A 22,951-nucleotide genomic window follows, 5' to 3' on the forward strand; every position below is an offset into this window, starting at 1 on the left:
CTTCTTGTCTGTATAGAACTGTACTATACTTCCTGTCTGTATAGAACTGTACTATACTTCCTGTCTGTATAGAACTGTACTTCCTGTCTGTATAGAGCTGTACTATACTTGGTGTAACGGTACGTGTATTCGTCCCGCGAAATTACGGTATGTGGCTCACGGTGCGGTAATGTGCAGTAATATAGTTATATAAAAGAATAATAAAGCAATGTCGATTATGTTCTTAATAAAAAAAAAATTCTGTCTGTATAGAACTGTACTTCCTGTCTGTATAGAACTGTACTTCCTGTCTGTATAGAACTATACTTCCTGTCTGTATAGAACTGTACTTCCTGTCTGTATAGAACTATACTTCCTGTCTGTATAGAACTGTACTATACTTCTTGTCTGTATAGAACTGTACTATACTATACCTTCTTTTCCTGCACTCACTCAAACTGAACATTTGTCACGTGCTAGGGATGATGTACTGCCAGGCATGTATGTGCAATCACAATCACACACATGCCAATGCACACGCAAAGTCACATAAATACACACACACACACAAACACAGATGCACACACACACAAATACACACACACACACGCACACAGTACATGTACACACACCCACACACCCACACACACACACACACACACACACACACACACACACACACACACACACACACACACAGAACGAGAAGGATCCGTGTGTAACTCTATTCCAGGGCTGTCTAGACACGGCTTCTCCGGGAAGACGGATGACACTTATCTCATCTCCAGCGATACGATATGCTGCCTTGACATCACTCTGCCAGTGACTTCCGACTGCCAAGGTCGCAGAAGGCTTCCACCTCACGTCTACAATAACATGCTAACTGCTGCTCATCATGAAGGAAGGCTTCCACCTCACGTCTACAATAACATGCTAACTGCTGCTCATCATGAAGGAAGGCTTCCACTTCACGTCTACAATAACATGCTAACTGCTGCTCATCATGAAGGAAGGCTTCCACCTCACGTCTACAATAACATGCTAACTGCTGCTCATCATGAAGGAAGGCTTCCACCTCACGTCTACAATAACATGCTAACTGCTGCTCATCATGAAGGAAGGCTTCCACCTCACGTCTACAATAACATGCTAACTGCTGCTCATCATGAAGGAAGGCTTCCACCTCACGTCTACAATAACATGCTAACTGCTGCTCATCATGAAGGAAGGCTTCCACTTCACGTCTACAATAACATGCTAACTGCTGCTCATCATGAAGGAAGGCTTCCACTTCACGTCTACAATAACATGCTAACTGCTGCTCATCATGAAGGAAGGCTTCCACCTCACGTCTACAATAACATACTAACTCAAGTCAAGTCAAGAGTTTTAATTGTCACGGCATACAGGTATACAATGAAATGCAGGTGGTCTTGCCCGCAACGATGTGCAATACAGTGGTACATATAATAGAATCAAAAGAAGGAAACAACATTGTGCAGTAACAGGTAGCAGGTAACATGGAGTGACATCTCGGTATCTGTACATAGTTATTTACAGAGCATGTGGGACATGCTAGTTAGCTTTGGTAGTGCAATACACTGTTCCTGTTATTCTAATTTAAAGTGTCCTTTCCTTTGGCCATAAGTGTGCGTGTGTGCGACATGAGTGTGTGCCCGCTCATGTTAAAGTGTTAAGTGGCTGCTCGTGTGTGAGCGTGCACAGTGTGCGTGTCGTGTGTGTGTTCATGTGTGCTTGTGTGTGGACAGTTCAATGTTCTGAGCACTCAATGTTCATTGTTCATGGCTCTGATGGCCTGGGGGAAGAAGCTGAGCCTAAGCCGCTCTGTCCTAGTAGCTGGGGTTCGCAGGCGTCTGCCTGACCTCAGCAGCTGAAACAGGCTGTTATTGGGGTGGTGAGGGTCTTTCATTATCCTGCAGGCTCTGGATTTGCACCTCTTGTTGTATAGAACCTGCAGGGGGGGTAGTGCAATACCCGTGGTACGCTCGGCTGAGCGCACCACTCTCTGTAGGGCCTTCTTGTCCTGTGCCGTGCTGTTTCCATACCAGGCAGTGATGTTTCCGGTCAGGATGCTCTCTACAGCTCCTGAGTAGAAGGACTGGAGTATCTTCCCCGATACTCTGAACTTCCTTAACTGTCTCAGGTGGTAGAGACGCTGTTTCGCCTTCTTTACTACTGTGTCTATGTGTGTTGACCATGTCAGGTCCTCTGAGATGTGGACCCCCAGGTACTTGAAGCTGCTCACCCTGTCCACGGTAGCCCCGTTTATCATCAGTGGTGTGTGTGTCTCCTGCTGTCCTCTCCTATAATCCACGATCAGCTCCTTGGTTTTACCAATGTTCAGGAGCAGGCTGTTGTCCTGGCACCAGCGTTCCAGTACCTCAACCTCCTCCCGGTAGGCCTTCTCGTCGTTGTCCGAGATCAGCCCCACCACCACCGTGTCATCTGCGAACTTCACTATGGAGTTGGAGCTGAACTTGGCCACACAGTCGTGTGTGTAGAGTGAGAACAGCAGGGGGCTCAGAACACAGCCCTGGGGGGACCCGATGCTCAGGGTGATGGTGTTGGAGGTCTGACCCCCCACCCTGACCGCCTGGGGTCTTTCGCTCAGAAAGTCCAGTACCCAGGCGCTCAGGGCGGAGCTCAGACCTAGCTCGATCAGCTTGTCCACCAGTCTGGTGGGGACTATGGTGTTGAACGCTGAGCTGTAGTCAATGAACAACAGTCTCACATAGCCCCCCTTCTGACGGTCAAGGTGCGAGAGGGTGCTGTGCAGTACCTGGGAGACCGCGTCGTCGGTGGACCTGTTTGTCCTGTATGCAAATTGCATAGGGTCCATATCACTGGGGAGGGAGGCACAAATGTGGTCCTTGACCAGCCTCTCGAAACATTTCATGACCACAGAGGTGAGTGCCACCGGTCTGTAGTCATTTGGACATGCTGGGGAGGGTTTCTTCGGCACAGGGATGATGGTAGACATCTTGAAGCAGGCAGGGACCACTGACTCCGCCAGTGATTGATTAAATATGGCGGTGAACACAGGGGCCAGCTGGTTGGCACAGGTCTTGAGTATACGTCCTGTTATGCCATCTGGGCCAGCAGCCTTCCTGGTGTTCACCTGCATAAATGCTCTTCTCACACTGTGTTCCGACAACGAGAGAGCGTCCCCCCCCCCCTCGCGGTTGCCCCCCCCCCCCTCCACAACAGCCGGCGCGCCAGTGACGTCACTAGCCGGAGAGCCAGCAGCGCCACTGTCTACACCAAACCGAGCGTAGAAGATGTTGAGCTTGTCCGCGAGGGAGGCGTCGTCGCTCCCCATTGAGGGGGCGCTGACTTTATAGTCAGTTATTGTCTTCAGTCCCTGCCATAATCCTCTTGTGTCGTTTTGTGCCATTTGTGTCTCCAGTTTATCAGCATATGTCCTCTTAGCAAGTTTGACAGCCTTGCGTAGAGTATAGACTGAAGCCTTATACTCCTCCATGTTTCCTGACTCTCTACCCAGGTTGTAGGCGGTGGTACGAGAGTTCAGAGCTGCTCTAATAGTGCTATCCACCCACGGTTTCTGGTTTGGGAAAATCCGCACCGTTTTCCTGGGGACAATACCATCGGCTATTGTTGTGATGTAGCACACCACTGTGTCTGCTAGCTCACTGACGTCACTGCCGCTTCCTTTGAACATATCCCAATCCGTGTCTGCAAGCACGTCCTGGAGCGTGGCCTCTGATTCGTCGGTCCACTTCTTTGTCTCACGTGACACGACGGCGTCACGTGATCTCTGTTGATATGCCGGAAATAGCAAGATGGAGTCATGATCGCTCGAGCTTGTGGACCCCGTTAATGGCGGAGCGGCTACTGCCTTGTAACCGGCTTTGAACGGGGAATAACAGTGGTCGTCTGGTCGAGTGTGTTTTTCCCTCTGGTGGAGCAAGCGATGTGCTGAAAAAACTGCTGCTCATCATGAAGGAAGGCTTCCATCTCACGTCTACAATAACATGCTAACTGCTGCTCATCATGAAGGAAGGCTTCCACCTCACGTCTACAATAACATGCTAACTGCTGCTCATCATGAAGGAAGGCTTCCACCTCACGTCTACAATAACATGCTAACTGCTGCTCATCATGAAGGAAGGCTTCCACTTCACGTCTACAATAACATGCTAACTGCTGCTCATCATGAAGGAAGGCTTCCACCTCACGTCTACAATAACATGCTAACTGCTGCTCATCATGAAGGAAGGCTTCCACCTCACGTCTACAATAACATGCTAACTGCTGCTCATCATGAAGGAAGGCTTCCACTTCACGTCTACAATAACATGCTAACTGCTGCTCATCACATGGGGAGGCTTCCGGGGTCAGAGACTATTAATGACCACGAATTATCCATCCCTTATATATTTAGACTGAGGCTAAATAGACGGGGCACAAATCACAAACAATACCGAAACACACTTTGCCCTCCAACTAACAATAACTACCCCTAACTAACAATAACTACCCCCTAACTAACAATAACTACCCCCTAACTAACAATAACTAAACGTGCTCTAATACTACTCTCTAGAAAGGAACGCGGTCCACAGAGTCAGCTTAGTGTTGGGAGCCCAGAGCAGTCTGTGCTGTATGTGACATACTGCCACTCTCTGTGGATGAGAAGAGGAACACGGGACATGTTATTATACACCCACCACTTAGATATTATAGCGCCCATACATACGCCCAAAATAACATAGCTGCAGTTATTCTTAGTACAGCCCAAGATTAGTGAACAGATTTCTATACAAAACACACACACACACACACACACACACACACACACACACACACACACACACACACACACACACACACACACACACACACACACACACACACACACACACACACACACACACACACACACACACACACACACACACACACACACACACACACACACACACACACACACACACACACACACACACACACACACATACCCTGGTGACTGGGTATACGTTGGGTTAGTTATCCGTTATTACACAGCTCAGCAGAGGGGTTATACTATGAATTTTGGGGCAGGGCAGTCACTGGTGTGAAGGGTGTGGGAAGGGGGTTGTAGATCTGCACATGCATGTGTACAGTATGTGGATCCGCCTGCCTATATATGCATGTATAGATGGCCATTACTGATCTGTGTTTATGTGCCTGTGTGTGTGTGTGTGTGTGTGTGTGTGTGTGTGTGTGTGTGTGTGTGTGTGTGTGTGTGTGTGTGTGTGTGTTGGGTGGGTGGGTGGAGGGGCTGGGGATCCAGTTGACAGAGGGAAAAGGTCTGTCTGACTGGCTGGATTAGAGAGAGGGAGCCTGGCAGGCACATCATTATTACCTCACTGTAGCCTTAAATCTAAATTAACCAGGATTTAACTCCCTTACAAGACCTCTAATCTGCCCCAGAGGGAAAGTACACTTCACAAGCAGAGAGGGGGGGGAGACCCGTGGGGACTACAGTACAAACAGTGCAGCGTGAGTGAGCTTTACTGCTATGACTCAAGTGTGAAATCCGGCTTATGAGTAGGGTGGAAAAGTAAGCACAATTTTGGTTACAATGCAAGGTACATGTTTAATGGTTTATACAAAGGGAACAGCATGAGACCTGTGTAGTAGATGAGATTGTTGGGAGAGGGAGGGCATCGTTCAGGGATTAAAGTTAGAACATGTGATAACGCTGTTTTGACATTAAATTGAGTGGCACAAGGTGATTAAAATCGAATGGGCACTTCACCCGAAAAACAGAGATTTATTTTGCACATAATCTCATATCCCAAAACTGTAAACAGCTTTGCACACATTCATTTTTAGGCAGATATTGAGAGTTAATGAGTATGAATATGTCCTCCAATGATGTCATTGGAAGACACTGAATCCTTGTGTTGTGTTACATACAGCTCAATGGAATGTCGCTATTGGCACAACCTGCCAATTTGGTTGGAAAACAAGTATGTACAAATTATGCAAATACGTGACCCAATAATAACTTCAGTTTTACACTACAGGTTCATTCTACGAATGTGCAAGATACATCTTCTGGATGCGCTGGGTGGGACGCATCATGGGGTCCTCGGGTGTTTTTGAGTCTCAGACACCCTCGTCTAGGCGACTCGGCTAGGGTTGATCAGGCCCAGAACCACCCACAGATCAGCCCTCTTCACCCAAAGACACCTGGTGGCTTTCTCTGCGGCTTCACTCGTGGATTGAGCGGCCCTCTTCTTTGTTGCCCCCCTGTGATGCCCAATCGGTGCAGGACTTTGCAGAGTGAACGTCCTGTAAAGCTTCTGCAGCCCATAGGGCTCGTAGTGCGTCTTCCAGCCTCTGTCCTGGCACTTCTCCACCAGTTCCTGGTACTTTGAGAGTTTCCCCTCATTGACTTCTTCAATACGCTCTTCCCAGGGCACTGATAGTTCCAGCACGATCAGTTGTTTTGTTACCTCAGAGGTAATGATCATGTCTGGCCAGATTGATGTTGCCATGATGTGCTGTGGAAACCTCAGCTGCTTTCCCAGATCGACATGCAGCTGCCAGTCAGAGGCTGTGTAGAGGAGGCCCGTCCTTGTTTTTGATAGTGGACAGGGTTTCTCTCCAGCTTTGACATAGGTGATTGACTTATTTGGGGGCGTGGTGGTGTTTGCTGGTGCTGATGGCCATGGCTATTCTCTCAGCAACCGCCTTAAGCACCTGGTCAACAATAGTGGCCTCTTCCCCAAAGGGCCTTTGAGAAGATGTTCTAAAGAACCTCTTCCAGAGCAAAGAAGGCAGGAAGGTATGTCACTCTTTCCCCAGACGTGAAGGTTTGCTGGGCTTGGTAGGACATCGTAGACAGCTTGGACGACGAACCGGATGCAATGGAAGTCTGCCTGCATGATGATTGACCAGGTAATCCTGCACTGCGGTTATACCCTTCCACCTCATCCAGGCTCCCTGCTGCTTGAGCCCCAACCTCCTGCTCACTCGCTCTTCCTCCATGTCTGCTCGGACCTCACCCTGGATTCACCCTCTCCTTGCCTTGGGCCTTGCCAGCCGGGGTCTTTCCCCTTCTTCAGCACCATGGATTTTGAATCTAATCTGGACTGGTTAGTAGGATAGAAGTAAGACACTTTCATAGCATGATATAATAGGGATTTACTGAATTTAAACCTGTTTTAAAAGCTCAAACTACACCACCCACACACCCTATGCAAATGCATCACATTCCTACTAAGAACATGATATTATATTATACATTATACCAGAACAGCAGAATATACTATGATCATCTATAGTATGTCATCACCAAAGCATTAACTTCCATGAGCCATCACTTTGTCCAGGACATAATAACTGTACTATACAACACTGTATTTACCCTTGCCCTGCCCCCACTTACATACAGCGCGATACTGCTGAATGGGCTGCAATTAAGCCGCAAATGGATGGGGGAGAGGGAGACAGAGAGAGGAGAGGGAGACAGAGAGAGAGGAGAGAGAGAGCAGTGCTACGAGCCTTAGCAGCATTAATGCCTTCCACATTACTGCACTTATGTTCTTAGCTAAATGCTCCCGCTTGTTGCGTGCAAAAAAAAAGCTCAACTTCATGCCTTGTACTGGTTTGTGATGCTGTATAAATTCACACACAAACAGCACACTAGTACAGTAGTACACAGTGAATACTGTGCTGTATATGTCATGTATTCAAAGACGGCTCTACACAAACTGGACACTCTTCACCATTCTGCCACCCTTTAATACACATCACTGTGACCTTTACAAACTGGTTGACTGGCCCTCCCTCCACACCGGCCGACTCCAACATTGGTTCCACTCCATTTACAAGACAATCCTGGGCAATCCCACCTCTTTCCTCCCTGCTCCACCTTTCTCATAGCATTTACGGCACAAGATCAAGCAAACTCATCAAACTAAACATCCCAAGATCCATGACCACCTTCGGCCAAAACTTCTTTCACTTTGCAGCAGCTTATGACTGGAATGCTTTTCAAGACACCCTTAAACGTACAGCTCTTACTTCACTGACTGCCTTCAAGAAAATACTCAACACGCTCTTAGTAGATCCCTCCTGCTCTTGCTGTCACACTTGCATACACCCTCACACACAACATTCATACTCGCACCTAGACACACGCATCTGTTTGCATGCACATGCATGCACACACACACACACACACACACACACACACACACACACACACACACACACACACACACACACACACACACACACACACACACACACACACACACACACACACACACACACATACATACTTTCACCCCCCCTAATCCTCCCTGTTTATTTCTTTTGTACATAGGCTGTACATGTGTTTGTTTGTTTATTTTCTTATGTGTATGATTCTTAACTGTGTTTTTATTTTGTTATTGGTGTATATATATATGTATATATGTATATATTGTGGCAGATATCAACCCCCCTCTCATGGATATGTGAAGGATGGGAGATATTTCCGCCACGGAAGGAGCAGAAACAATTAAGTAGCTGATTAGTACTGATAGAACACACCTGTGCATCATTAGTTCACCCACATCTCACGTGCACACACCTCAGACACACACACTACAAACACACTAGGTTAGTGAGAGATTAGTTGAGTGGAGGTGAGGTTGGATTGCCCATCGAACTGAATTTTGCCCATAATCAATAAATATTCGTATTGATTGACATTGCACTTGTGTGGACATTTGAATTTGTTTGTTTTTTAACCGTGGCGAGTCTGAACACCACCAGGCTCGTCACAACTCACAATATGTATATTTGTACTCCTGTTGGGGCCTCTTGGACCAGATTGACATTGTAAATAAGAAACCTGTTCTTAACACTTTAATCGCCATGGGTTAAATTCATAATTTACCATCCCTCGCCAGCTCTATTTGTCTATGGAGAAGTTCCCCTTCTTTGCAGGGCTATAACTTTTTAAATTCTATTGCTAAATTGCCATTATTATGGCCCATTCAATGTCCTATATGTATTGTTCAGGGTGTAGCAACATTAAACTTTTTCATTCACATATTCATACTAAAATATGGTCTAAAGTATAAGTATGTTTTTATCGGTTTTCTGCAGCTTTCTTCAGAACGTGATTTATAGCCCTAAATGCATTATATTGATGATCAAATACAGTTTGGTAGGAATCTGTGCGAGATAAAAAATTTCAACTGGACGTGGTTCTAGAAGTTTCTACGCATCATCTGATGATGACCGGATGGGCGGGGGATCGTTTATAATTCCGTGGGCAGCGTTAGATGATTCATCTAGTGTGGGTCATATATTCATCAGATCAGTTAGTATAGAAGACGTTAGAATATAACGCTGAATCTTACCGTGGCTTCCTCGCGCCGCTCGCAGATGAGCGTGGAACAGAATTTCTTCTATTATGGGATGGAGAAATGCCCGATCCATTTCCAGGTTGTATAATAGTATATACGTCCAAATCATGTTGTTTTTTCGAGTTATTTGCACCGATCGATGTTCACTGTGTCAATACGGAGTCTCTCTAACGATAGCGAGTGCCCGGACCACATATGGATGAGCACTACCGGTTCAAAGGTTAATTTCCGGCTGGCGATCTGCCGATCGGCCACCAGATGGCGCTCTTGAACCGCTAGAGAGTTGAGTGGAGCTTTGCAGTGTGTCTCAGGGCTCCGGAAAGGAAATATGATTTCGATGACAGATTTTTGAAATATTGACATCAAAGACGAGTTACGGCGTCTTCGGCAGAATGAGCATGGCTAGGAATGACGTGTAAACTCGTCCACGGCGATCATAGTGTTAACACATTGACCGCCAATCACGACGGGCTTGCTGGTCATGCGAATTCTGCCAAGCCACGGCGTACGACGTTATTGAGATCATATTTCATTTTTTCGCCATGGTATTCATAATTCCGCCACCCAGCCTCTGCTGAGACAGTGGGACTCTGCACAACAGTGCAACGCTTCAATACCGCCGCCTGGTGGATGATCGGGCGAGTTACAACCGGAAATGGATCTGGTGATCTCGGTGCATCTGGGAAATCCGTGTACATCCGTGTATATGGATCGCTGCCATAACTCAATAATCGATATGATTTGGGCGTTTATTGCACCATACAAACCGGAAATTGATCTAGTCGATCGACGTCAAATAAGTGGGATCTTCGAGCCCAGCTCTCCGCATTGCTATCAGCTTGGCTGGTCGTTCATACTAATACAATTGGCAGTATTAGGGGGTGGGAAGCTGATGAGTGGGGATCCGACGTTGTGGACAGCGACTCCTACAGGTCGGTTGGTGCGCCTGCGCAGCAGAATCAGGAAGCGACGGGGGCGGCGTGTCCCTCCCACGCAGACCCCCGACGCTGAGAGATCGCGCTGTGCAGGTGAAAAGATGCGACGGCTGCTTCCTCGAGTACCGGAGGGGACACGTGATGTAAGGCTTTGTCCACATTGCAGCCAGCCTGTGGGAGGCATGGCCAACAGCGTTCGAGACAGGGGAGGGTAGAATTGGACGATACGAAATTGGGATGGGAAAAAAATAGAAAAATGGGAGAAAAGGTAGATCAAAAAAATATATATAAGTGGGATCTTTTTCCTCCAGTCTCATCGGCGAACGGTAAGAGGACAGTAACGAGCGGTTAGGTCGCATAGCGGAGATTGCGTTCGTCACCAACCCCGGAGCTGTGAGCTGGATTCGCCTGTTCGAATCCAGCTCACAGCTCCGGGGTTGTCACCAGCTTGGCTGGCCGTTCACACTAATACAATTGGCTGTATTAGAGGGTGGGAGAAGCTGGCGGGTGGGTCCGGGTCGTTGTAAACAGCGGGACTGGACCACAGGTAACTGGCAACACAGCAACCTGGTCCCCAAGCAGGAATCGAACCGAGGACCTTCTAGCTGTGAGGCGACAGTGTTAACCACTACACCACCATGCCGCACGATGTACAGTACAGACATGAGACATGTATAGTACATAAAGTACTTGCAGTGTCATTTTAATAGTCATTTTAATCGTGACATTAATTGTGCCACATTTGCTGAGAAGGTGGATCCAATTGAATGGGATAGTAAATTGTTGACATTAAGTGGTATAAAACAATTGGCAGTATTGTGATTGTGCCATTACTCTCTGACTCCTGTGGTCGGAGGTCTGGCCGGGTTCTGGGCGAACCGATAAAACAAAACAAAACAAAGTCTCGAAACTAAAAAGTGTAGACAAAGGTTCTAACCATCCACAACAGAAAACAGCAGGCACATTTCCTCTGCTTCACACCCACACAAAACCCAGTACATAGTAACTGTTGTAAATTCCCCATTATTTGTTGTGCTATTTGTTATGCTGGGTATTATTATTATTATTTCCAGTCAGGCAACTCTTTGGACAGCCCAGGGGTCCTATTACTCCCAGGCAGGCATCTCTCTGGACAGCGTGATTACACAAACAAGCCGCATTTCTCGGAGACGCTCTCTGATTGGCCGACGCCTGTTTCTACACTGGTTAAGCTTAGGCACTCTTCGAAGTAGGTTAAGGTTAGAGTTTGTCTTAGAGCGTGACGGCAAGTTCTTTCGACGGTTAAGCTTAGGCACTCTTTCAAAGTTGGTTAAGGTTAGAGTTTGTCTTAGAGCATGGCGATAGAACGCCAGGTAGTTTGCAGGCTGTTTGACGAGGAAATGGGCAAAGACACAGCTCGTCACGGATTGGCCAAATGCGTCAGTGGCCAATCAGAGAGCGTCAGTCAGTGCCAATCAGAGAGCGTCTCCGAGAAATGCGGCTTGTTTGTGTAATCACGCCTCTGGACAGCCCAGGGGTCCTAGTGTGGTCAAATGCAGGGGCCATCTTGCCGGCACATGTGTGTTCCAATGCTGTCACAGTGAGAGTGCGTTCCTGAGGAAGTAAGTTACCAACAACCTCCAAATGTAATATCTATGGTTTTATGATAACGGTCATATATTATGCATTATACACCGCCTGCATTATGTTGTTAGGTGACTTATATGTATGACTATGACTAGTTGCTACTTTGTTATGTTTGGTCCATGCGGCTAATTGAGCCAATGCTAATGCTAATATGCTAGATAGCATCTTTCAGTTGTGTGTGTTCCAATGCTGTCACAGTGATAGTGCGTTCTTGAGGAAAAAACCACTCACTCACTCACTCAATCACTCATTCTTGCTAGATTCACTCATTACCATTCTCATCCTCGTGTGGATGCTCATTGTTCATTCATCCTTTACAAACTGGATGGAAATCACCTGTACTGAAGAAACCTTATCATCCTAATTAAAATACAAAAGACTGTTCTCTGTCTCTGTGTCCTCTCTCTGACCAGAGTTGCCGTTCTGGATCAAGTGACTCCAGCACAAACATTACAAACAAACATATCTTCAATAGTAACTGAGTCACACTGGAGCCTGTTCCAAGACGTCACGTCAGTCCAAGAGTGAGTAAGCTAATGGCTAGGCATCGACCACATTAATGACAAGTATTTCATAACATTTAATGCGGAAAAAATCCTAACTATGCCTTTAACTTCTAAGTCTAACAAATAATACTCTTGCAGACTGTAAAGTAGGGCTGGGGTGATTCATCGAATTCCGATTATGATTTTGGCTTCCCACGATCATGAAAACAACTGTTAGAAATGCAGTGCTCCCTTCCTTTAGAGTGGTGCACTCCACCCTCTCCCCCCTCCCCCCCAGGCATAAACAGTAGTTTCAGCTCATGTTGAGAGGGAGGAGGAAGCCACAGCACGTTTCACCAGTTATTTTGAAACATCTTTGGTAACTTGTAGAAGATGAAAGAAAGACAAGAAGAAAGGTAAAACAAATTCAGTCGTCATCATACTTTCTCAAAACAATGAGTAATCATGTTTAATAATTGTGTTTTCAATATCAATCAAGATTACAGCTACTATGGGCGGCTACAGTGGCATATTTTGGCATATTCGCCCTCTGTCCACTGCATGGATTTTCTCACCATGTGACATACCCAGTTGGTGTAACTGTTCATTGCCTGCTGATAGGGCTTCATATTTCCGCCCCTCCTTTAGTACCTCTTGTAGAGGATGGCCTTTGGGTTTGCTGTACAGGTCATTCCTCAGAGCATCGTGGGGTGTGCTGGCAATGATCAGCTCCATTAGACGTTCATTGAGCTCTTCATCAATAAACTGGCATTTTTGAGCTAATGTTCTGGCTCTGGTCACAAAATCATCAATGCTTTCATCTGTTTTTTGTCTATATTGCATTAGTTGGAGCCTATGGATTCTAAAGTTAACATTCAATTTTAACTGACCTTCATAGAATTCCCATAGTTTGGCTGGCTTTTTCTAGTCAGCATCACTGAGTCCACTAGCATTCAGCCGTTTCAGTCCTTCATCTCCAATGCCACGACATATTTTCCGTGCCTGTTTGGCATCGCCAACTATTTCCTCATCTTCTAGGTAAAGAGATATTTTTTGTTTAAACAATGAAATAGCCTCACCCTGATCCGGGTCGGCCCAGTTCATTGTTGGCAAGTGTGATGCCATGACGTCTTCTCGTTCGGGTGGTGTTTCCAGCGTGTGAAATGCTGCTGTCAGTTGTCAGCTGTCAGATTGCTTCATTAGCGCCGACGGGTTTCCTATGTGCAGATGCAGAATTATCCTCGGACAATCTCCCGTCCTGCTTGTAGGCAATCCACTACTGTTACCGCTGTCACCATGAAGTGTTATCGAGACAATGAAGACACTTAGTTGCAGACTGGACTCAAGTTTACTTAGTTTGACAGACGCTCATTAGGGATGGGTACCATTCACATTTGAACCGATACGGTACCGGTACCTGTGAATCGATACCGGTACCCAACGGTACCTTTTTTTGGTACTTCAAGTCTCTAAAAATGTAATCTACCTACCTACCTCGGTTGTAAAAAAAATATCCAAACTTCAAATAACCACACTTTCGACCGTTTTCGGCTTGCCATTGCCCCGACTGCTTTGTTGTTGAATCAAGTCAAATCCTAGGTAATCGTATATTGTGCGTGTGAACGTTGACGCGAAGAAAAAAAAGTTTAAAAAATTATAATAATAAAAATATAATATATATATATATATATTTTTAACAGTACCGAAATCTGGCACTGACGGATCTCACGTGAATCGGTACTCGGTAGTACCGACGTGATTCGGTAGGTACCTTTTAAAAGTACCTAATTCGGTACCCATCCCTAACGCTCATACATACTGGTGCACCCATATATATGGTCCGGGTCGCACCCCGGCATTATATAGTACCTACTGCATAATATGTGATATAATATTATCATATCACTACAGGATGTAGAGTGGTCGTCTGGTAATCAGCGTGTCAAAGTGTCCTTGAGCAAAACCCCTAACTGCTCCCAATGATCCTGTGAATGTGTGAGTGAATGGGTGAATGTGAGGAACAAAATTGTAAAGCGCTTTGGATAAAAGCGCTATATAAATGCACCAAATGCCGGTGGAGACATACAGAGACAGGTCACAACACACACAAAACCACATACACACAGTACAGCAAGGTGCAGTCATTAAAGGTAGATAGTTAACTGGGGGAGTTGAGTGATCTTATTGCTGTGGGAAAGAAGCCGTCTTTAAAGCAGGTGGATTTTGTGGCAAGTGACCCGAGACGCCTCCTGGAGGGACACAGCTGAAAAAGGGTGAATTGCAGGATAGGAGAGGTCATCAGAGGTCATCAGAGGTCATCAGAGGAGTGTGTCTGGGGCTGGGCAGAAGGCTAGGATACAGAGTCAGGACATCCTCTCCTCTCCAGTGGGGATAGTGCTGAGCCTGGTGGTAATGCCATGAAGCTGGATGTTCTGGAGGTGAGCGGCTGCCAACCCTGCCCACCATGACGATACTGCCCAACTATCTTTTTTCGTGAAATATGAGCAATATAATACAATATATAACTCAACCAACTCAGTTCATCTAATTGATCAACACGCAAACAAGATCCGTTGTTAAAAAGGTTCCAGGGGCGTCTTGGTAGCACAGAGAGACCCGGTATCGGTACTTGTTTATTATTTGTCATAATAAAATACAGAATACTTTATGATGAAATGCTTGTTTCTGTATGAGAAACGTCATGCTTCATACAGTAAAAAAAAAGGTAAGTAAAAAAAAAAAGAAAAAAAAAGTAATTAAGAAGTAAGTAAAGGAAGTTCAGTCAATATACAATATACAATACAGAGTAAAATGAGTAACAGTGAGGTACAATGCAGAGATGAAATGAGGTACAAAACTCAGGGTAAGGTGCAAATGAGGTATGAATGAATGTAGTGCAAATCTCTTTAATAATAGATCAATATAAAGTGTGCTAAAGTGAGTAAAATTTGTAATAAGGTGAGTGTTTGTTTAAAGTGAGTGTGTACATGTGGATGTGTGTGCAGTGAGTGTAGATGATGGGTTGTTACATAGTGTCATTGTCATTGAGCACCCTGATGGCCTGGGCCCAGGAGTTCAAAACATTGAATCCCTATTGATTGATTGATTGAACATTTTAATTAACAGATTGCAGAATGGGTACAGTACAGTACAGCTCAATATACACACAATTGTTAACGGGATGCAGACCAGAGAAAGACTTTCGTCTTGTTTACATCAGGGTTCCCCATTTTCAATTCATAATGAGTTGAAATGAATGAATACAAATCTGATCCAATCAGATAGGGATTACAAGTTTTGAACTCCTGGGCCTGGGGATAGAAGCTCCTTCTGAGTCTCTCTGTACTGGCCATGAGACTCCGGTAGCGCTTGCCTGACCACAGCAGTGCAACTCATTCTGGTGGAGAATGAGTCCTGGTCGTTGCATTAGCAACATCAGCTCGAGGGACTCCAGCAAGCTGATCATGCTGGTGAAGAAGGCTAACTCCGTAGTGGGTGGTGAGCTGGATAATCTAGAGGTGGTGGCTAAGAGGAGGATGAGGATAAAGCTAGAAGCCATCCTGGAGAACCCCTCCCACCCCCTCTATTTGTATTTATATTGTATCTATAGTGTATATACTGGACTGTATAGGACTGTGAAGCTCTGTATCCCCCCCCCATGCTGCTTTGACACCTGAAGGATCATCTTATCTCATCGTATCTGGTTGGGGTGCTTGTTCAGCAGGGAGGGGATCTGGGAGAGATAGTTTGAACCTCCGCACATGTTAGGCTCTCCCAGTGAAACTCCTCCCTGTCAGGTGAAAAGAAGTGGCTGGCGACTGTCACTCCACATGTATCAGAGGAGACATGTGGTGATTGTAGAAGTTCCCTTTAACTCATTCAGCGCCAATCACGAGTAAACTCGCTATTGGCCGCCAAGCGTTGAGCGCCAATAATGAGTAAACTCGTTTTTAGATCCTTTGATCTTTTTCCTTTGATCCCCGTTCTACACAGTCCCCCGGAGCCTCCTGGCATAACATTGGAATTGAAATGACGATCAAATCCGCCAGGTGGCAGTATCACCTACCTTATGAACATCATGGGCCAGCTATTAGTGTGTTAGTACCAGCCCCCACACAGCCCCCAAATAACTAGGTACTCTTTGCGAGCACCAGTAAGCATAACACGTTCGAGAATCGCGATTGCCTAGAGCGAACTATTGGATATTATGAAAAAGACTAAATGGATTATATGGATGATGATTATGGACGATAAGGTGCGTTTGTTGGAGTAAGCACTACTGGTAAAACGTAAAACAACTATAATCAAATCGACCGATGACTGAGGAAACCTATTCGGCTCCATGGTATAGTCTTACCCGAGCACACAGTAGTAACCTGGCTGGAATGCAATGGTGACCGAACTATTGGATATATGAAGAAGACAAAACGGATTATGGATGATGATTATGGATGATAAGGTGCGTTTCCACCAGAGTATGATGTTGGACTATGTTGGACCAAGCACTACTGGTAAAACGTAAAACAACTATAATCAAATCGACCGATGAAGAAACCTATTCGGCTCTGTGGTGTAGTCTGGCCAGAGCAGATGAAGTAGAGAGATGAAGACATATGTATTGATCCTGTTCTGATTCAAGACACGTTTGGACTCGTGTGTGTACTTTACCGAAACTCCATCATAAAACATGCGTTTATATGATCGCTGCTTCGGATAAACTACCTCCCGGCTTTGTGAAGAAACATGTGTTTACCTTTGACCTGGTAATAATGTGTCTCAGGCGAGCAAAAAACATGATTTACGCATACCCGCAGAAAACATTCTGTAACTCGCGTTCCAGGAAATCAGCTTGGATTTTAGTTAAACGAGGCAATGTTTATATTGGAATTGTGAACGAACGAAGGTATGTAGAAACAAACCATTTTTTACATGTTGTACTACAAATAGTTTCTGTCAAATGAGCCATATTATTGTCTCCATAGTATAATATAGAATATACAATAGCTCCGCAAAGATCATGAAATATCGTGAAAATGGTCACGAAAAGCTGGCCCATAGACGGCACAGATGGGGGGTACACGCTGGCGCTGAATGAGTTAAGAGTTTTGATCACCCCCCCTCCCGTATCCTCCGCTTCCTCTCCCCTCACCTGGTCGTCCCTCCCCTACCCCCTTTCTCCCAGAAAGCTTAAGAGGCGAGCTCACAGAATGAGGGGGGGGGGGTGCTTGATCCTTTCTCCTGGCCTGAGAAAGTCAAGTCTTCTACTTACTGAACTCCTGATCGAAATTGTATTTTATTAGCCATGTTTTAACCCAGAAAATGTGTCCCTACTCCCTACAGCTGGACACTGTACACACCATCCTGGTTCACAACACTGACTCACTGACTATCTCGGTCAGTCAGGCGCTTAGACTGACTGCGGCTCCAGCTAAAAGTGTGAGGATGTTTTATGTGAAGCTTGCCATCTGCCTGACTCTGCCTGGCTGCACCGGAGCAGCGTGTTGAGATCCGGGGCGATATAGAGGCACTGCCGTCATGATGCTACTGAGGTCATGTAATAATAGGCAGGTCTGCAGTACATCTAGATCTCAGATAGAGAGAGGGGTCCAGGTCAAATGGATAAAGCAGCTGGTTCATGGACAGGGACATGATATGGAACATACAGCAGATGAAAAGATAAAACATCATTGTCCTTTATTTAAACCCCCCCCCCCCTCCTGCACGGTAACAAGATGGCCAACATGGCTCTTTTGATCCTACAGTCCCCATCTGGGACAGCAGCAACACAACCTCCATCCCTCCATCCCTTCAATGAAAGAACAGAGGGAGAGAGGGAGAGAGAGAGAGAGAGAGGGAGAGACAGAAGGGCACTGGACCGAAAGGCTGTCGTTTTAGCCCTGAAGCTGTGTTGTCTTCAATAGTGGTGTGAATTAAACATGTATGGGGCCCTTACAGAGCCGGGCTATTCAGAGGTACAATATATATAGGGCCGCCGAGTGTTCAGAATAAAGAAAATATGTACAGTGTGGCATTCACATAGCAGGCTATTCTTACTAGGCACTCAGAGAGTGGCTTCTCTGGCTTTAGTGGTCCCCCGACCACTGCCAACGGTCTGTATAAAACCAAAGATGGACAGCAAAAGTATCTGCATTTGTTTTTAAACATAGCCAATAATAATAATAATAATAATAATTATAATAATAATAACAATAATAAAATATGGGGAGACTTGCAAAATATGACTCCTTTAACTGTTTATTTGATCAGGTCCAAATGTTATGTAACCCATTCCGATCCCCCCCTTCCAAATTTGTAAAATACTAAGCGTGTTATCAATACATTATGAACTGAAAGTGTCAGCGCGGACAGAGGAGCTTAGGTCTGTGGAGCAGAGTCGCAGTACAGAGTAGCTTAAGTTTCACTTTCACTTTTAGGGTAGATTTAACTCAGAGAAAAGAAGCTATAGAGATGAGACAACACAACGTTGTTACATTGTTACACAATGATAGCGGAGGATTTGGCAATATGTTTTTATTTTTAAATCCCGCAGCAGCTCGACTGGAGAGAAGTCATACAGCTACATTGATCTGATTGATCTGATCAATTTGATTGGTTTCCACTGCATCACTAAGCACAGGGTGACAGTACACTGCATCACTAAGCACAGGGTGACAGTACAGTCTGGCATAATCTTCCATGACCTTTACTTTTAAATCGACATTTTTAAATGTTTACACTTAGTACGGTACATTTTACTGTATATTTCTGTATATTTTTGGCTGTATATTTTAGAATTTAGATAACAGAATATATATCCCGGACCGTATCTTATTCTTATTTTTATTCGTGACTTTTGTTTTTGACTACCTAAATGTTTACTGTGAGCGATCTGTAGTGCTGAATTTCCCTCGGGATAAATAAAGTATTTCTATTCTATTCTATCTGTCAATGAACTGATAAGAGAACTGACAGAAGGTATTATTGGTTTATTTTTTAAGTTTAAATAACTATTGGGCGGCTATGTGGTGCAGTGGGCAAGGCGCTCACCACGAGTACTGGAGACTGGGCTCGAACAGGTACGCCTCCCTGTTCGAGCCCAGCGCTCCACATTGCTTTCAGTTTAGTTGGTCGTCCGCACTAATACACATTGGCAGTATTAGGGGGAGGGAAACTGATGGGTGGGGATCGGGCGTTGTGGAGAGCGACTCCTACAGGTCGGTTGGTGCGCCTGCGCAGTAGAATCGGGAAGCGACGGGGGCGGGGCCCCTCCAAAGCCCAGACCCCTGACGCTGAAAGATCGAGACGCGCAGGTGGAAAGATGCGACTGCTGTTACCTTGAGTATCGGAGGGGACTCGTGCTATGTATGACTTAGTCCACATTGCAGCCGGCTTGTGGGAGGCATGAAACAGCGTTCGTGACAGGGGAGGGTTGAATTGGATGATACGAAAATTGGGATGGGAGAAAAATAGAAAATGGGAGAAAAAGTGTATACAAAAAATGTAAATAACTACAACATATGATTTGAACTTTGGGTCATTCTGACACTCTGAATGAGGCTGATATAAGAGGAATAATCATGGACGACCAAGCCGTGTTGTAACTTACACTGTACACACCTAACACAATGTGTATCTGTTCTGCATTGGGGACAAAAAAAATCCTGTTTGGTTTGCAGTTTATAACCAAAGCAAATGCTGTACTGTTAGGGGTGGGAATCATCAGTTTCATCACGATACGATACGATATCGATTCTTTGGACAACGATACGATATTTGCCGATATCACAAAGTCTGCCACGATACGATACGATACGATTCAATTCAGGTGCCTGCGATCGATATGAGGCGATATTATGTGCCCATTTAACACAATCAGTCACATTTAGATCAACTAAAAAAAGGCTACGGAAATATCAATTGATGTATTTATTTTTGAGCTCTTCCAGACATTTAAATGAAAAACAATCTATTGTTTTTAATACAAATAGACCTGTTCACTTTTGTTTTTATATATTGAGCTTTAACACACACACAGACACACACAGACACACACAGACACACACAGACACACAGTCCCCCACAGCCCCCACCCCTCCTCCTTCCAAGTCCCCTCTTCACTCTCCTGTTCTCTCTCACGGTTAGCTGCTTAGCTTTTAAGCAGCCAACGCGACGTTCATTTAGATATTTAACGCGACGTTGGCATAAAGGAATGGCGACGATGCAACGCCTGTTATATGCATTTGACCCGTTGTGGGGAAAAAACTGCACAGACTTATATCGGCTCGCAAAATAGACGCTCTGTAGTGCTTTACAGCAGACGCAAACACTGCTGTAATGTCTACACGGAGTTTCACAATACTGGGCGCCGGCGGATATGACTCGCGGGGATTTTCAAAATAAGAGTATCGCAATATGAATCGATCTTTTTACGTTGCGTCGATCCTATTTGATTATTGATAATAGATCGATATATCGATCTGGATCGATGTATTGTCGCACCCCTATGTACTGTATGTATCTATGAGCACAATAAACAATACAAAACAGCCTACAGGCATACTGGTCTGCTTCTAAACCAGTGTTTGTACTGTAGCAGCAGACCGATTAAGATTACAGATGATTATTTTTGCTCTATTTAAATCCAACACAGATGGATTGCCCCCAGTATCACAGCACAGACTAAGTAGCACGCTCTGCTCTGCTGTCAGCTGGCAACACATACTGTAGCATTCTCTCAACCAGTGAAATATGTCAGCCAAAGCCAACCATCCACGTTTTAGCTCAATTAGCAGGACCTGCAAGACTAAGTTTCCTGTGAAATCTTTTCACCACGTTATTGTTGATTTAAAATGAATGAATGAATTTAATAGGGGGGGGGGGTCGAGCCACATAAGAATCACGATTCTATCTTCTCCCGCACCAAAAATCTATTCACAAAAAGATAAATAAATATATATATTTTTTTCTTTGAAACCTATTAAATGGTCTCGGTAGTTAAACTGTCCACCGTAATTAGTCAATGGGAAAGATAACTCAAAACAGCTATCTAGAATAAAATCTATTGAATCTAGAATCAAATCTATTGAATCTAGAATCAAAACTATTGAATCTAGAATCAAAACTATGCATGTATTGAATCTAGAATCAAAACTATGCATGTATTGAATCTAGAATCAAAACTATGCATGTATTGAATCTAGAATCAAATGTATTGAATAGATTTTTTATTTTTTTATTTTCTCCAAACCCCCAATTTAGTCATTGTGCCAATTCCCTTCCTGGTCGTTGCGCTGCCCTACTGTCAGTCTGAGGAGGTTGAGGGTGTAGAGACGACTCCTCCGATACATGTGGAGTCACCAGCCACTGCTTTTCACCTGACGGCTAAGTCTCACAGCACAGAGGTTCACGCTATCTCCCCCAGGTCAGACAGTTCAGACCGAACAGTAGGAGTCAATATTGCCACGGCCAAGACTCATACCCCACCGGCTTCCCACCTGCGAAGTGCGAACACTGCCAATTCTGTTCATACAGATGACTGACCAAGCCGGAGGTACCGCTGCCAGGAATTGAACCCGGGTCTCTGCGGTGGTAGGCAAGTGCTCACACCTCTACACTACCCAGCCACCCCCTCAGATTAGACTTTTTATTAAATCGTGACTCCAAGAATCGAAATTGGATCATGAGATTCCCGATCTCTACTCTTTAACATATATCAGTCATACAAGTCAGAAATGGTATTGGATGGACACACACACACACACACACACCACCACCAACCTGTCAGCGATGTGGCTGTAGAACAGGCCAGAGTCGCTGATGCTCTGGGGGAGGCAGTAACGCAGCACTTCTTGGAGGCGGTGGGCGTCCATTACAATATAGAAAGACCGACTACAAGCAACGAAGGCTCTAGGACAGAAACGCACTCTTCTGGTGCTCCATCACCGCTGTCGCGACCACCGGGATATAAGGCTCAACAACTACACTCCAACACAGTAGAAAGCCTGTTAATCCTGCTGACAGACAGCCAGAGGTACAGCCTGTAAACATGACCTAAAAAGAAAAAAGGAGCAAAATATCACTAAGGTCCACTTAAAAAAAAAGTACGAGATCACAAACGTCCACTTGTTCCGGAAGCTTTTATCGCTGAATATAGATCCTACTAGTACAAGAGGATGAGACCATTATCCATCCAACCATCCATCCATCCATGCAGCAACAAAGAGATGACTGGCAGAGGTGAAGTCATTGACCAGCCTGTTGTCTGGCCGCATTACACACGAGCCTATAGCGTGTGTGTGTGTGTGTGTGTGTGTGTGTGTGTGTGTGTGTGTGTGTGTGTGTGTGTGTGTGTGTGTGTGTGTGTGTGGCAGTGAACCTCTGTGCTATTGTCCCACTGTTAACTCTGGGGAGATTACCTCATATCCCCATCAACCAGACTCTAGCACCCCCAGTCCCCACCCTACATATTCTACACACACACACACACACACACACACACACACACACACACACACACACACACACACACACA

The 22,951-nt window shown here is 45.3% G+C and overlaps 1 protein-coding gene across 1 annotated transcript in view; it reads right to left on the reverse strand.

Moving 5' to 3' along the window:
* The window catches only part of evla (Enah/Vasp-like a), a gene marked incomplete at its 5' end in the record, with an annotated part of 84,201 nt that extends 61,912 nt beyond the window's left edge, over nucleotides 1-22,289 (reverse strand). The window contains one exon of the mRNA XM_084309372.1: nucleotides 22,198-22,289. Coding sequence (XP_084165498.1) covers nucleotides 22,198-22,289 — 92 coding nt within the window. The remainder of the gene's footprint in view (nucleotides 1-22,197) is intronic.
* Nucleotides 22,290-22,951: the final 662 nt, after the last annotated feature.

Source organism: Notolepis coatsorum (genome assembly GCF_963971535.1).
Source record: "Notolepis coatsorum genome assembly, chromosome: 3".
NCBI classification, from domain to species: Eukaryota; Metazoa; Chordata; class Actinopteri; order Aulopiformes; family Paralepididae; genus Notolepis; species Notolepis coatsorum.